At 43.4% G+C, this 17,320-nt stretch overlaps 1 protein-coding gene and 1 pseudogene across 1 annotated transcript in view; both read right to left on the reverse strand.

Moving 5' to 3' along the window:
- Nucleotides 1–16,898, reverse strand: part of DIXDC1 (DIX domain containing 1) — a 60,734-nt gene extending 43,836 nt beyond the window's left edge. Inside the window, exon 1 of the mRNA XM_065882065.1 lies at nt 16,839–16,898. Coding sequence (XP_065738137.1) covers nt 16,839–16,898 — 60 coding nt within the window. The remainder of the gene's footprint in view (nt 1–16,838) is intronic.
- LOC136127562 (NADH dehydrogenase [ubiquinone] 1 alpha subcomplex subunit 1 pseudogene) lies at nt 5,171–5,383 on the reverse strand (annotated as a pseudogene).
- Nucleotides 16,899–17,320: the final 422 nt, after the last annotated feature.

Raw genomic sequence — 17,320 nt, forward strand, 5'->3', positions numbered from 1 at the left:
ATTAGCCTAACCTGAAGCCCATGCTCGGCGGTGGAGGGGTTCCTGAAGGAGGAGAGGAGGCAGAGGGGACAGTGAGCTCAAAAGGAGCTCAGGTCTGAACTACGCTCTATGCAGTAAGTTGTAAGAGTTCAAGATTGTTGGACTCAGAGTAACACGTGCTCAACAAATATCTGTTTGAATCAGTGAATCATTTGTCACATTTCATCAGGCCAAGACTTAAAATGATTGTAAAAGTTGATTATGCAAGGGCAGACAAGAACATGTATTTTTCATCATCAGGCCAAGACGATTTTACTTAAGTAACCATAGCCTTCTTTTGGTCAATGAATAAAAGTAAGTTGTCTCTGATGCAAAACTACTTTGAGGCTCCAAACAGTAATGTTCATGCACATTAATCACAGCTCTAGTCTTCCAGTAAAGAGGATTCTACAGCATAATAATTGTCACCACTTTTCTGAACACCTACGCTGTGTCAAGAGCTATGCTAGGTCCTTAAACACATTTTCTCTAATGCTAATCTGCCGGGGATATTTTACTGTATCTATTTTGCTAACTGGAAACTGAGGCTCAAAAAAGGTGAAGTAAATTGTTCAAGGCCACCCAGACTGTAAACCATATGAAATTCACCCTGACTCCCAAGCCAGTGCTCCTTCCACTCTACACTCGACTACACTGCCAGCTAAATTAACGCATCCCGGAGGTTCAAATGACCTCACCAAAACTCTTAGAATGGAAGTCACTTCTTCCACCACATCCAATGTTTGAGTCTCTTGTGCAATAATCTACAGTAAGTAGTTGTCTACTAATCAAAGTGTGCTCCCTGGACCAGCAGCATCAGTATCACCCAGGAGCCTGTTAGAAATGGACTCCCATAAAACATTGTAAATCAACTATACTTCAAAACAACTACACTTCAAATAGAATAGAATAAAATAAAATAAGGGCTTCCCTGGTGGCACAGTGGTTAAGAATCCGCCTGCCAATGCAGGGGACACAGGTTCGAGCCCTGGTCCAGAAAGATCCCACATGCCATGGAGCAACTAAGCCAGTGAGCCACAACTACTGAGCCCACATGCCACAACTACTGAAGCCCACGCGCCCAGAGTCCGTGCTCCTCAGCAAGAGAAGCCACCACAATGAGAAGCCCACGCACTGCAACGAAGAGGAGCCCCCACTCACTGCAACTAGAGAAAGCCCACGCGCAGCAACGAAGTCCCAATACAGCCAAAAATAAATTAAAAAATAAAAATAAATAAAAATAAAATAAAATGGAGGGCTTCCCTGGTGGCGCAGTGGTTAAGAATCCGCCTGCCAATGCAGGAGACACGGGTTCGAGCCCTTGTCCGGGAAGATCCCATATGCCACGGAGCAACTAAGCCCGTGCGCCACAACTACTGAGCCTGTGCTCTAGAGCCCGCAAGCCACAACTACGGAGCCCACATGCCACAGCTACTGAAGCCTGCACGCCTAGAGCCCGTGCTCCGCAACAAGAAAAGCCACGACAATGAGAAACCCGCACACCACAACGAAGAGTAGACCCCGCTCGCCACAACTAGAGAAAGACTGCGCGCAGCAACAAAGAGCCAACACGGCCAATAAATAAATTAATTAATTAATTTTAAAAAAAGAATAGTGGGACCCTTGAATTGGGTCCCCAATTTCTAATAAATAAATAAAATGGAAATGCAGACTCTCAAACAGTGCCCCAGCTCTAATGAATTAGAACCTGGTTTTGTTTTTCGTTTTTTGTTCTTTTTTGAACCTGTATTTTTAAAAGGGTCCCCTCATCCTGTATTTTCTCTGTCCCAGCTCTGTAATCAGCTATTTCTCAAAAGAAAGCAATTCTGGCTCCTTTTATTGGAGAACAGTTTTTAGAATCCAAACTTTGGGCATGAGGTGTACTCATTCTAGTTAGGTGACATTCTGGGCCCTCTCGGTAGTAGAGTAGGAAATATGTGTATGTATACACACATACACACATATCTGTATCTACGTATCTTGACAGACTGATGGAGAGACATACCATGAATTATCCTGATCCCGCCTCCAGCCCAACACCACAGGGTTCACCTCTCTTTTCCCTTTTCCTTATATGTAACTCCTTTCTCCCACGGTGAGAAATCGGACTCTATTCACAATATATTTACCAACATTTCCGCAGTCCTAGAAAACACATCAAATAGTTTGACTTGCTAATCCATACCTTGTGAAAAACAAATTTACTAACCAGAACATAATATTTGTATACAGTTCTTTTTGTCTTTGGCCTTACAGTGTACACTCAAAATACTGATTCCAAAGTGACTTAGGTTAGTTCTTTTCTTTCCACCACCTTCAGTGTGGTTATGTTACTAACTGCAATATGGTTAGATACATTTATTACAATTTACAGTCCATTTTGGGTTCTCCTCACGTTTTGGTGGATTTTAATTATTTATTTTGGGGGTAGGAGAAAGATTACCATGATTCTAAAAGTCAGAGCTATATAAAAACATATATTCAGAAGTATCACTCCTCCATCATTCTTTCTACTCCATTCCCTTTTCTCCATTCTTTCCACCCCATTCCTGTCCTCCCCTGTAGGTAACCAATCAGATTCGCCCTATGTTATCTGGGGGAAAAAAGAGATGTATATTTTCTTATTTCCCTTTCCTTCTTATGCGAAAAACAGCATAGTATTGATATTCTTTTATCACCTGCACTTTTCACTTCACTTCAATTAATATTCACTTAATATATTCTGGAAATCACCCCATAATGGTCTAGAGATCTTCCTTATTTTACAGCTACATAGTACTCCATTATGTGGCTATACCATAATTTATTCAACCACTCTTCTACATATGCACATTCAGGTTTTTTCCAATATTTTGCAATTAGAAACGCTGCAGCAATGAGTAACCTTATGCGTGCGTACTTTCATGTTGATGGAGGTCTACCTTCAGGGTAGATTCAAAGAAGATTGCTAGGTAAAAAGGCACATTAAGTAGATAGCTTTATCATATATTGCCAAAATCCCTGCCAAAAGCATTGTATTCATTTGCATTCCCAACAGCAATGCATGAGAGTGCATTTTCCCACAGCCTTGCCAACAGAACATGTTGGCATACTTTAAAATTTTTGCCAGTGTGATAGATAGGTGAGGAATTGTATCTCAGTGCTGTTTTAATCTTCATTTCTTTAGTTATGAGTTTGAACCTCCTTTGGTAGGTTTAAGAATTCATTTTATATTCTTATCTTTTATATCTACATGAATTATCTGTTCACATCTCTTTCCCATTTTTCTATCAAAGTGTTTGGTCCTTTGTGCTTCCATTTTTAAGAGTTCTTTATATATTAGGAATGTTACCCTTTTGTCTTTGACATATGTTGCAGAGATTTCCCAGTTTGTCAGTCATCTTTTGACTTGGTTTATGGTAGTTTTTTGGCCATGAAAAGGTTTTCATTTTTATATAATCAAATTTACTGATATTTTATTTTATTGCCTCTGAATTTTGAGTCGTGGTCAGAAAGCCTTTCCCTACACTGAGGTGAAAGAATTCACCTCTGCTTTTTTCTAGTTCTCATATGGTTTCAAAATTGTTTACATTTAGATCCCTGATCCATTTGGAATTTATTCGTGTATGATATGAGATATGGATACAATTTATCTTTTTTCAAATGGCTACCCAGTTGTTCCAGCACATTTACTAAAAAGACACTCTTTACCCCAGGGCTTTGAGATGCCACCTTTATCATATACTAAATTTCCAGAGTTTAGGTCTATTTCTGGACTTTGTGTTCTATATCACTTGTATATTTGTTTATTCATGCACCAGTACCAAAATGTTTTATTTGTAGAGGCTTTATAGTATATTTTAATATCTGGTACTAGTCCCTCCCCCTTGAAATTTTTCTCTTTTTAATGTTTTCTTGTCTATTCTTGCAAATTTATTTCCCCATACGAACTTCCATACAGCCTGTCAGAATGTTTATTGGGATTATATTAAATTTATAAATTGACATAGCCAGAACTGTTACCTTTATGATGTTGAATCACCCTATTCAAGAATAGGGGGTGTCTTTCCATTTGTTCAAATGTGTCTTTCAGGAGTGTCTTAAAGTTTTCCTCTTGTAGGTGTTATACATTTCCTGTTAAGTTCACTTCTAAGTATTCAATTCTTCTTTATTGTGATTATAAATGTGGTTTTCTCTACCATTCCATTCTGTAATTGGTTACTCTTTGTGTATGTGAAAGCTGTAGGTTAATTTGATATCCTGTTACCTTATCTTCTATTGTTTGTTTTATCAGTAATTCTCAACGCTTTCCAGGATTACTGTCATATCATCTACAAAAAGAAATAGTTTTACTTCTTTACTAAGCCTTGTGCCTCTAATCAATTTCTAAATACTCCTGGTACAATGTTGACCAGTAGTGGAGATAGTGGGCATCCTTCCCTGTTTCTGGACTTAGAGAAAATACTTGTAGTGTTTCCCAATTTAGAAAGTGACTGGTTTTTAGGAATAAGGGGTGTGTGTGTGTGTGTGTGTGTGTGTGTGTGTGTGTATTTATTTATTTATTTGTTATTTTATCATGTTAAGAAAGAATCCATCAAGTATTCTTTTCTTTTTATTTTTTCGACTTTTTTGGGGTTTTGTTTGTTTATTTATTTTTGGCTGTGTTGGGTCTTTGCTGCTGCACGTGGGCTTTCTCTAGTTGCTGCAAGCAGGGGCTCCTCTTCATTGTGATGCACAAGCTTCTCATTGCGGTGTACGAGCTTCTAGCTTCTTGTTGCGGAGCACGGGCTCTAGGTGCATGGGCTTCAGTTGTGGCATGTGGGCTCAGTAGTTGTGGCATGTGGGCTCAGTAGCTATGGCTTGCAGGCTCTAGAGCACAGGCCCTGTAGTTGTGGTGCAAGGGCTCTAGAGCACATGCTCAGTAGTTGTGGCGCATGGGCTTAGTTGCTTCACAGCACGTGGGATCTTCCCAGACCAGGGCTGGAACTCACGTCCCCTGCATTGGCAGGCGGATTCTTAACCACTGCGCCACCAGGGAAGTCCCTACTTTTTTGTTTTATTTTTATCACACACTATAAAATACAGGGCATGCTACACAATACACTACATAACCTTCTAGCAGGGGTAGACGAGCGTAACTGAGTTATTTTTCATCCATCAGGAAAATGCTTCCTTAATCAATGTTCTCCAAACCCTTTGACACATAGTAACGATTAACTCCAGAGATGCGCCTATGTCTTTCCATCAAGTTCCACTGATACGAATAATGGGCAACCATTTTTCCCTTGCCCCTGTTAGTGAACCTGTGGATGCGTGCAGTGGCCTTTCGCAGTCTGAACAAGCACATGGTCATGATGGCGATCCCAGAGTGAATCTCGAACCACATCTCGATGCCGTTACCAAGCAAGTCTTATTTTCTTGAGTGGTTTTATAAGGAACGGGTGTTAAATTTTGATGAAAGTTTTGTCAGCATTTATGGAGATAATTCTATGATTATTGTTCCTGAGATCTAATATGGTATATGTGGATTTCCTAATAATGAACCTACCTTGCATTCCTGGAGTTAATCCTATTTGATCATAATAATTACATTTTTAGTGTGGTTTTGAATTTTGTTCGCTAATAAAATATTTACTAGTGCTATATTAGTACTATATTTGTTGTACTTTTTCATGGGTATTCACAAGTAATATTAGTCTGTAGTTTTCTTTTTTGCACTACCATGTAGGTATATGCATAAAATGAAGCAGGAAGTTTCTCCTTATTTTCAATCCTCTGACATCATCTGTAGAGCACTGGGACTGTCTGACGAGTGGAGGTTTTGCAGAATTCCCCTGTGAAATAATCTCTGCCTGGTACTTTTTTGAGGAATAGTTCCTTATTAAGGTTCTCTATTTCATCTACAGAAATTGGTCTGTTTAAATATTCCATTTCTATCAATTTTAGTAATCAGAATCTCCCTCAGAAATTATCAATTTCACCAAAGTTTTAAAATTTATTTGTACAGACCTGCAAAGACTGTTACAGTTTTTTCTGTTTCAAGGATTACTTCTCCACTCTCATTTCTTATTTTGTATATTTGTGCTTTCTCCTTTTTTCTTCCTCATCATGTTTATTTTCATCATTTTATTTTGTCTATTTTTACAAATGGTTTCAAGAATTATTGCTATTCTGGCCTAAATCCCTCTAAAACCATAATATCTAGAACCAAACCCAATACTCTGGCTATAAAATCAGACAAGATATTTCACATTCTTTTCTCCTTCTCTTCCCCTTCTTCCTCCTCCTCTTCTTCTCCTTCTTTTTTTGTTACCACCTCACATAGTTGACTCAGTGCTATCAACCAAACCCCTAAAAATTTTTAACACATTCTGCTGTGAAGTCAGTCTCCTCTATTTCCATTCTTGTATAACTGGTCTTCTTGACGCATATTTACCTTTAACAAATTTCAACTGGTTAGATCCCATCTCACAAGATCCTTCCAGATCCTGTCTCTTCATGTATTCATTTATTCAAATCAACCAACATTGCCAGGCATTGTGCCAGGCGCACTGATTACAGGCATATAAATAACTCTAATACAAAATGATTACTGCAACAATGGAGAAGTGTTAAAAAACGCTATCTATGCACAGAAGGAGCGACAGGTTGGAAGGATGAGGCTACTGGGGAAAGATCAAGAGGAAAGAAGACATTTGTCTGGTTCTTTAAGGATATCTGCCAATTGGAGAAGACTAGAAGGGTATCCTAGTGAGCAGTAATAAAAAAAAAAAAAAGGAGAGAAAAGAAAAAGAAAGGAAGAGCCTGAAGGCATATGGTATCTTGGAGGAACAGCCAGTTAACAAATCAGTGTGTGGGCAGCGCTGTAAGTGGCAGGCAATGATTTTGGAGAAATAGGTCAGCACAAAACCTACCAGAACTTAGACTTAAAGCCTAAAGAGCTTCAAAAGGAAAGCATGGAGTTTTGGAACAGGAGAGTGAAACGGTGAGACATGTATCTTAGAAAGGTCACGCTGGACATAGCAGAACATGGGACAGAAAGAGAAGCATCCAGGCAATAATTCAAGTGAGAGAAGATGAAGGCCTAAACTGAAGCAGTACAGTTAGAAAAGGACAAATTACAGAATTAAGTCAGAGATGACTGACAGGAGGTAGGCAGTGACGAAAAGAGAGAGTCCAAAACGTCATACGTGTGTGTGTGTATATATGTGTGTGCATATATATTTATACAGTTGACCCTTGAACAACATGGGTTTGAACAGTGTGCATCCAATTATAAACAGACTACTTTCTTTTTTTTAACCTTTTTATTAATTTTTTTTTATTGCAGTATAATTGATTTACAATTTTTTTTTTTTTTTTTTTTTTGGCTGTGCTGTGCAGCTTGTGGGATCCCAGTTCCCCAACCAGGGATCGAAGTTGGGTCCTCAGCAGCGAAAGCGCAGAGTCTCAACCACTGGACTGCCAGGGAATTCCCTACACAGATTTTTTTCAAGAGTAAATACAACAGTACTATAATGTCTGCGGTTAGTTAATGCAGATGTGGAGGGACTGTGGGCCTCCAAAGGGCTAACTATAAGTTATATGCAGTTTTCCCACTATGCGGAGGATTGGTGCCCCTAACCCCCATGTTGTTCAAGGGTCAAATATGTAAATATTTATCCCCCCCTTCACATTGATTAGAGATGTGGAACTACTATTACCATATTACAGATGTGGAAACCACAGTTCAGAGCAACAAGCCCAGGGTCACAGGGCTGGTAAGTGGCAGAACAAGGATCTCATCCCAGTGCTGACTCCAAATCCTGGGATCTACAACACCCACAAAAATAAGGTGAACCATAAGAAGTTATTTTGGCAGGAAAGGGAGTGGAGAGAGAGGGCACTGAGGGAAAGAAGAGAATGAAAATGCACTGAGTCCCCATCCCTGTCAGCCACTGAATGAAGCTCTTTGTATGCATTATCTCCTTTAATCATCATATCCAGTCATTAAAATCGATATTATTAGCCCCATTTTTCACGTGGAAAACCTTGCTCAAGATCATAGTGCTGATAAGTGGTGAAAATGAAATCTGAACCCACCCCATCTTACTCTAAAGAATGTATTATTTCTACTACAGCAAAGAAAGCATACAATGAGAGAAAAGGAAGGAATGCTCAGGTCAGAGGCTGGGGTATATCAACATCAAAGGGACAAGTGAAGTGAGCAGCAAAAAAAATTCTTTTAGGGAGTCCCCTGGTGGCCTAGTGGTTATGATTCTGGGCTTTCACTGTAGGGGATCGGGTTCGATCCCTGGCTGGGGAACTGAGATCCTGCAAGCCTCGCAGCGTGCCCAAAAAAAAAAAAAATTATTTTAGAACATGCAATCAGAGGGACAGGCGAAGAATCAAGAGAAAGTGTTATGTGGGAATCCAGGACCAGAGAATGTTAAGACGGGTGGTCAGGAAGGTCAAATGCTATAGAAAAGTCAGGCTGAGGACTGGAAAACCCATTTCATTTACATTTAAGAGGCTCTGGTGACCTTTTTGAGAACTGATAGCATGCACAGTGGGGTGAAAAGTCAGATGGCAGTGAACTGAGAAGACCTCAGGAAGGAGGAAAACAGAAATGGTGAGAGGAGGAGAGAGGGTATTTGCTGGAGAGGAAGGTGGGAAGGAATGAGGGTATTTTAGGATAAGAGGACATTTGCAGGCTGAGATGAGGGGTTAGTGAAGCAGAAACAGATACAAGGGGAGGAGCATGAATGAGGAGGGAAGAGGGCCACTTCCTCTGATGATGACGAGAGCCAGGAATAGGTACCTCTGTGGGGAGACGGGGAGGTGGGGAAGACGGCAGCTGAAGGAGCTCAAATCCAAATGCCCCTCTATCCATTATAAAGTAGGCAGGTCTACTTGTTGAGAGTGAAAGGGACAGGGAGAGTGACGGAGGCTTCAGGAAAGGGACCCTGTGGGAAGCTGGAAAGAGCTAAAGATTTCCTGGCAGCACCAAAGACTCAGCTGGGGCTGGAAATCAAAATTTTGTAATTGAATCAATCCGCAACGTTCTGTGTTTCCTCTAGAAGTGCTCAGCAGGCCTGGGCCCTGAGTGGAGGAAACCAGAAATAGGCTAATGTAGGACCAGAACTGGTCAGAGGAGAGGCAGAGATCGCCAAGGCAAAGGAAGTGAGGATGGTGATGAGAGTGTACTTGAAGGGATTGATCGTGGAATCTGCACCTGGGAGAAGAAACTAAATGAAAGCTGATAAACTGAGAAGATGGAGAAGAGTAAGGAGAAGAGAACTTGGTGCGATTGAAAATAAGTTTCATGGGAATGGAGGAGTGTGGAAATTGGGGCTCAATTTGAGCACCGAGTGGAGTTTCAGAGTTCACGATTTCAGGGGTAGGGCAATTCTGTGGAATAAGAGCAGGATGTGGCCTCAGTACGTGCCCTTAGTGAAGTGGCACAGAGGGGGACAATCATTGCAGTGGGGACGGTCAAGGAATTACAAGGCAGGACTGTCTTCATCATGGATCCTGAAGTCATTCCAGAAGAGTGGTAGATGGTTAAATCCTGAGGATATTTACTACTCTGCCCAGAGTCATGTGATTTTTAAAACTGATAAGCATGTCTTCAGTGCAATCATTGATAAAAAATTTTAGTTGAAGAAAGGCCTTCGTCATGTCACTACTATGTCTGCATGTTGATCTGTTAAGTGGCATCTAACAAAGAGATCAGAGATTCACGCGTGAGTGGGACTATTCTTGTCCACAGGTTAAGGGTCACATTGAATTCAGGTCTCGGCCTCTCGCTTCAAATCTAACTTGGGAGCCAACCACTAAACCAAGCCTCAGTTTGTCTCCTCTTTGACTTGAAGATTCCTGTACTTCTCACCTAGGGGGCAGGCAAGACCTAGTTCTTGCTATAAATGCCTGCTGCTGGCTCTGAAAAAAACTGATCTGAAGGACAAAGTACACACTTATGAGGACCAACCACACCACCCACTTTCCTTGCCCACAAAGATGTTTATCTTAAAAGAGGCCTGGGGTGCAAGCCCAGGCCCTGAGTAGCTCTGCTGCTAGGTTTTACAACTGACTACACCTGCTCCTGCAGCAGATGAAATAACATGTGCTTTTTGTAAGAGGCTGTTACCCTCTGGGGTGTTGGACTAGTAGTTTTATTTTTATTTTCCTCCTCCTCCTTTTTGCTTCATAATCTTTTTTCAAATTATAACTTCTATGAACTCCAGATATGTAGAATAGGGAAAAGCAGAGCTTCTCTGTTAGGGCTGGGGTGGGAATCCACAGGTCAGTTCACTTACTTTCTTTTTCTCTAACTCCACCCACCCCCCACCCAGACCCCCCAGACATCTGAAATAACTCCTTAGGGCTTCTTTCAGCAGCCGGGAAAAAAAGCACTGCATTTTGTTTCCTTCTAGCACTGTCATTTTGTAAGTCTATTATTCAGTGAAGACAAGATGCGACAGGTTCCAAAATATGAAAGTATCTTGGTTATTAAGAAATATATCTTGAACATGCCCCCCAGTTCTTGATCTGTTTCCAGCAGCAGCTGGAGAAGCACAGTAGGACCACAGTCAGGTTCAAATCAGGCCCCTGGGGGTGTTGTAGCTCACAGCTCTTGGGGTAGCTGCCCAGCTCACAATACTTCCCTTCTCTAGAAACACGCCCCCTCTGCAAAAACAGTGGTGGGCCCCAGGACCAGCTGGTATCATGTAACCCCATCTACTGGCCACAGGTGACTGGTCTAGCTGAGTTGATTGGTCAAATCCAGCCAATCCCTGGAATTTTTTGATCTGGCATTTAGGAATCGAGTCAGTTTTCTCTCTCTGTCTCTGACAAAGTTGTAAGATATAAAAGTTGGATGTTGCCATAAGCCATGTTGCCCACCTGAGAGAAAAGTCATTTGTAGTGAGAAGGAACAGAGCTACCCACAGAAAGAACCAGAGATAAGAGACAGAGAGCAGAGGGAGAGATCCTGCCAGTGTTTTGAGTTCTTGATTTTCATTGTTTCTGGGACACAGCCCAATCCTTGCCCTTTCCATGGTTTAGTTTTTCAGCCTTTTCCTTGGATTCCATGAGTCAGTAAATTCCACTTTCTATCTCTGCCATTTCAAGATGGGTTCTTGGCACTTTACAACCAAACTAATAAAGGAAACAAGACAATCCAACAGACGATGTCAGTGGCAGCACAGAAGTAATCTCAGTCCAGGATTAACATCTCTCATTTGTTCTGGGGAAGCTAGAAGGATGCCTGTGCAATCCAGAAGTTAAGAAAGACAGAGTTTTTATGACAATCTGAGTCAGGCCTCAGGGGGAGGAAAAGCAGACATAGCAATAGTCAAAACTGTGTGAGCAGGCTTTTGCGTTGATGAGACTGGACCGCTAAAGCTGTGAGAGCAATGGTAATACCAGGGAGCGGCTGGAGGTATCTCCATCAGCTTCCTCCAGGTCACTCCAAAACCGAACAAGAATATGAGATAAAACTCTTCCAGAACAGACAATTCTGTCCACATTCTTCCTTTGTGCAAGGAAGCTTTCTTGTTAACAAATGTAACTTTCTTTCTGTTTCTCTTTGGGACCTGAACTTCCTTCCAAACAAGTCTGTAAACCCAGCCTCTGCTCTCTATCTACTCTAAGCCTCTAGGTCAAAGGGAATTCCTGCAGGGGACATATGCCGTTAGAGTTGCAAAAGCACTGACTGGGCTTCACCAGGGAAGTCTGTGATACCTTGTGTTCCCAGTGGAGAAACATCCAAGGAGTTGGCTTTATGGCTCCCTGCTGGCCAGCAAGAAAGACAAACACGAAAAGCAGCGGGCTCTTGCGGTGCGCTGGAGAGAGAGTTCAGGAGGAGGCCTGAATGGCTCAGGAAGGAAATCAGTTCTACAGTGAAACCAGATACCTGTTTAGAACTCTGAGACCCTCCTCCAGCTGCAGAAGATGAGATGGGGGTGGAGACATTGCTGAGAAACTGAGAGGAAGGCAGGAGGTTTGGAAACCTGGAGTTATTACTGGCCTAAATTCTCCCAGTAAAAGAATGCAATATTGTATTTCTTTTCTATTAACTCTTTCAGGCCTTTACTGAACCAGGAAAAGCTATTCATTGAACCTGATGGGTAAACACTTAAAAATAAAGTTAGTAAGTAAAAATATCATTAAATGTCTTCTTCCCTGTATGGGCAGAGCTCTTTGTATTCCTGTTCAGCCCAGTGGTCAAAGAATAATGATATGGTGAAATCTGAAAAGATACCATCTCCGAACCTTATTTTAAAATTTCCATTAACTGTGAGTTCAACAAACACTCTGTTTCTTCATGAGTACATGTTACAAGGTAAGTGCTCAAAACATGCATGTGAATGAATGAATGAAGTATCACTGTATGGTCTACGAGTGTCCCTTATAGAAACAGAGCATGGAGCCCACCGTTAGGGCCTTTCGGATTGGTTCCCTACCCCCTTACCGTACCTCACCACTGAAGGTTATGTCCATGACCACTCAAAGGGGGCCTGGCTTGGAGATAACAAATAAGGAAATACACTCAGGAAAACGCTAGTTGGAATCTTTGGTTCGCACAGCCTAGACAACAAGGCCAGTCAAGGCGGCTGAAGCACTTCCAATGCTCCCCAGCCTCTCTGAACTGCCCGGGGGAGTGGCACCTGGCAAACCGCACCCTATCACCGATCCACATGCCTGTCCAGGCCATCACTCACCGCAAGGAACATAAAACTGCCTGACAGCTTGCTGCCAGGGAGCATCTGTTGAGCTGGCATTGACTCCTGTGGGAACAAAGCCAAGGAGCCTGGGTGAGGAGAGCAGAAATCAGCCAGGATAGAAAAAAGAAGGCTAGGGGGTGTGGTGCTCTGCTACACTGAAGATTTAACAGGCCTTTACTTTCTATAGTAAATCACAGAGGAATGCATTGTGGAAATGACTGAGAGCCTCCGATTGGCCCATGCTGCAAATCCTCCTCCATGGAAGGCATGGGGCACTTAGGAGAGATGTGCCCTGCAGCTGCTCCACCTGCCAATCCCCTTCCTCACTCATTCTGTGTCCCCCTTATGGGCATGACACCACAGAAAGGCCCTTCCTGTATTTCTCAGGGCCTGCAGATGACTCTCAATGTGGGATTTAAATTTCTATTTTTCTAGTTGGAGGGAAAATTGTAGGGAAAGTCTTCCAAGTCGTCTGTTTGAAAGGTTAAGGCTCAGAGAACTGATTTCCTGTCAACCAACATTTTAATAAACCATTCCCACAACTTCCAGTCCCTCAGGCCATTACACTGCAGCCGGGCACAAGCTGGCTCTGCCTGACAAGCCAGATTTCTGTATAGTCAGAATTTTCCCAAGTTTCCACTCTGAACACTTGCTCTATTTTCACTGGCCTATGAGCGCCACTTGGGCACAGACTCTATGTTATTTGCCTTCTATTTCCAGAGCTTGGCACAGTGCCTGGTAAGCACAGTAATTCAGTGACTGTCTATCGATTGAGTGTTTGCATGCATGTTTACCAAATGAGCAGGAAAAAAAAGTCTGGCTTCAGTGATCAGGTAGGTTGGTAAATATTTGGTGCTTTTCATGATATAATTAGCTGGAAGATGTCTCTCTCATCTCCCAAAAACACTACCTCTTTTATGACACTTACCACGTTAAGCACCCTATATGGTTTTTTCAGTAACAACTATAAATCTCTCTCCCTATAAATTCATTGGCAGCAGGGACCAGGTGTTTTTCAATTATTTTATCTATCCCCTCGCCCAGTAATGAACTAAATAACTAAGTGAATGAATGCGTACTGGCCAAACCATATTGTAGTCTCAGGTCTGTCAAAACCTTTCAACACAAGCACCAAAGTCTTTTTTAAAAGAAAGTTCAGCCCCCAGAAAAAACACTGGCACGTGAATCAAAGACAACATTCATATAACATCAATATCAAGAGGCAGAGAAAACAAATAAATAGCTTTGAGGCAGAGGCAGAATGGGGAAATTATGACCGATAGAAAGCCTGGCCAGGCCCAGAACGCAGGAGACAGGGGACGACAGCCAGGGTGAGCTACAGAATGAGGCAGTAGCCAAAACTCGTGGATAATTCACAATGCAGATTTGCCGTATCAATAAAAGCAATTGCACTGACAGCACTGACATGGATCAGTCCTGCGAGTAATTTGTTAGGTGTGTGGAGGCCAGGAAGGTGGAAGAAGACAGGTGGTAGAAGAAAGAAAGGAAGGTGGTAGAAGAAAATTCTGATGTGCATAGTCATCCATGAGTGGCAAGTGGACTGAGAACAGAGGCCAACAGTGGGTAGAGGGAAGCCTTGATCCAGAGGGCAGAGTTTCACTGCTGCAGGGTTCGCCTATAATTAACCAATTAGGGCCATAGCTTCATTTCCTGTGGCAGTTTTCTCTGCCATAGAGAATGAGGTCACAGCCCTAACCACATAGACCTATAAAGCATCTGGGTGATAAAGAACAGCTTCAGATATGCCTGGCTCATTCCCAGGAGATGACTGGGTACGTAAGTGGTATTCTTAGCCCCAGTAGGAAGAGTTTCTCAGAGAAATTGAAGTGTATTCTGACATTAGCTTTTAAGTCCCTCTTTACACCCTTATCACATGACTCTAACAGAAGAGACTGAACATTACTGGATCTATTAAGCAACCCTAGAGGCTGGAATAGGTCAAATAGGGCCCCACTGACTCTGAAATGGCCAACTGTACCATTATTCAGTAGCACTACGTGTGATCCCATATGAGAAAAGCATTATTTAATATAATTTATTATGTATATGAAAGAATTATTTAAACTGTAAGGAATCATTGAGATTAAACATATTACTATTATTTAGACAATGTCAGTTTCTCAGAGAAAGCGAAAGTACCTGTTGGCTATCAGAGTTCAAATCTACTAAGAAAAGGGAGTGGACTGTACATTAGCCTGTGGAGGGCATGGAGGGAAGTTTACAAGATTGGTAGAAAAATCCAATGTCAGAGAGGGAAGAAAGGCATTACTGCATTATTCTAAAGATGAATTAATTATAAAGTTGTCTGTTGTTTTTATGAAGACTCTATTACCACCACAAAAAGAAAACTCTCCCACTCTCCTTTTCCCTTATATTTTATAAGAATTGGGTGTCAGGAGACATTTATGGAAGCACCAAAGCGTGAAAAAGAAAAAGACAGTCTAGCCTCTCGGTTTACCTGGCTCTTCAGCTGAAAGGTTTGGAGGTGAAATGAGCAGAAGGCAAAGACTAGGACTCACTCTGTGCAGGTTTCCTCTTCCTACTAAGATAGTGGAACCTGGTCCCTGGGGACTGACTGACAAAAATGGGAGACCATAGGATGGCCTAAGGAGCTTCTATGAGGCTCAAGACCAGGGGAGGCCCAAAGGCAGAGAGTGAAAAAAGAATACTGGAAGCACTCAAAAAGGTGGCTTCCTGGCTCGTCTGTGTTTCAACTCTCAGACTGTAGCTCTTTGTTAACAATCCCCTTCCACGTGTTCAAAGGGGAATGACGCAAAGATGAGGACCCGCGCAGTGCAGATGGGACACAAGCTCTACCCTTCAGCGAAGGCTGTGACACCCCTCAGCCAAAGGAAAATTCTGTCTCAGTTGGTTAGGTTGGGACAGCATGTGTGCAGTTTTCCTCTCTGTGTCAGGAAAGAGGCTGGGCACAGGGGCCAGGAATGGGGAAGGATCTGAGGCAGGTCAGGCTGCAGAGCTTCTTAACTAAAAACAGGAATTACGGAAAGAGTCTGTAGTGCAGATGTAGAAAGAAAATCTTATACACAAATTCATGAGAATGGTTACCTCTGGGGAAAAGGCCAGAATGGCAGGGGTGGCCAAGGCACTCGGTCTTGCCCGCAATGTTCATATTTAAGAGGAGAATGTATTCATATGTTAACTGCTTAACAAAAAAACACACTTTAAAAAACCTTAAACTTAAGAAAGAGCGACATAAAGGGAAGAGAGGGAGAGGGAGAAAGGAAGAAAGACACAACTAACAGTCCAGCTCTCCTCGTAGGGGTCTCCCTGGATGCTGGGATAAGGCAACCCAAGGGGTGGGGTGCAGAAGCAATGGAAGACATATGGAGCAAATTGCAAGGGACAAAGGTCCTAAACCAGAATGTCCGGGGTCACAAGAGAAGAAAATGGAATAAATTATAAAATTCTGAGAGAAAACATTGAAGAGAAGACGACTCCCCGCCAGCCCTAGCCCATACTGCCTGTCAGATTGAGGCCCCAGTTTCCCACTCTCACACAGAAAGGAACAAACACAGCTCCCCTGAATTGGGCCCAGAAACCTCTCTCTCCTCCTAGGTCCTGTCTGCCAATCACACCCGGGGTTGTGGAGAAATGTACTACCCTAGATTTAGAAAGAGATGTGAACATGAAGCGGGCACTTCCTGTGGACCACCTACTCACCCTGCCCCCTCTCAAACTTTCTACCAATGCAATGACACCCCACCCTCCCTTGGCTCACCCACTTAGCTCCTGAAACAGAATGAGCACCTCTGCCATATATTCACAGGCTTCCTGGGGATTTCCTTAAGGCAAAGCCTGGGGAGACAGGAGACCACTTCCTTTGGCAGGAGATGACCTCTGAATTTGTGGTCCTGTCTTCTGGGCTCAGGCAAGCTACCAGGGAAGGTCATCGCCCAGCTCAGCTGGAAGTCGGCCCTTTTGATTTCACCAGGCTCCTCTGTACTGTACCCACCACCTTAGCCTCCTTAGGGCTCTGTGGGGGGTTTGTTCTGGGGTCCCGGTGAGGATGGGGGCAGAAGAGGACCCCTCCCAGAGATTAGGCGGGAGGCGCTAGGGCAGGGGAGCTGGGGTGTGGGAGGAGCGGACAGTTACCTCATTGAAGCCCTCCTGCAGGACGTCCAGTAAGTTCCCCCGGGTTAGGCAGGCTAGCATTGTTCCTGCCGGGCCCCCGGGGCGGGGTCTCCGGGCCCGGCGGCCACCGCCTCCTTCTCCCTGTGCACACAAAGACTCTCGGCTCAGCTCATTGGGATGTCTCCGGAGTCCCGCATGCCACTTACTGGAAACCTAGACCCGGGCCAAACTAGCGGCTTCCACTGGGCATGCTCGCACCCGGGCTCCGCAGGAGAGGCCCGGGCGCTGTCGCGGTTCCTATAGAAACTGCTGGGCGCGCACCCAGCGGAGGGGCGCTGGCTGGGGGCCCCCTGCCCGGCGTGCGTCAAGGAGAGCCCCGCGGCGCGCACACACACACACACACTCTCACACACCGGGCCGGGGGATGGGCGTGTGTGCGTACGCTGCACGCACACACACACACACACACACACACCCCAGGCTGGCCTGCCGGCGTGTGTATG

This window comes from Phocoena phocoena, chromosome 8 (genome assembly GCF_963924675.1).
Source record: "Phocoena phocoena chromosome 8, mPhoPho1.1, whole genome shotgun sequence".
In the NCBI taxonomy this organism is placed as follows: Eukaryota; Metazoa; Chordata; class Mammalia; order Artiodactyla; family Phocoenidae; genus Phocoena; species Phocoena phocoena.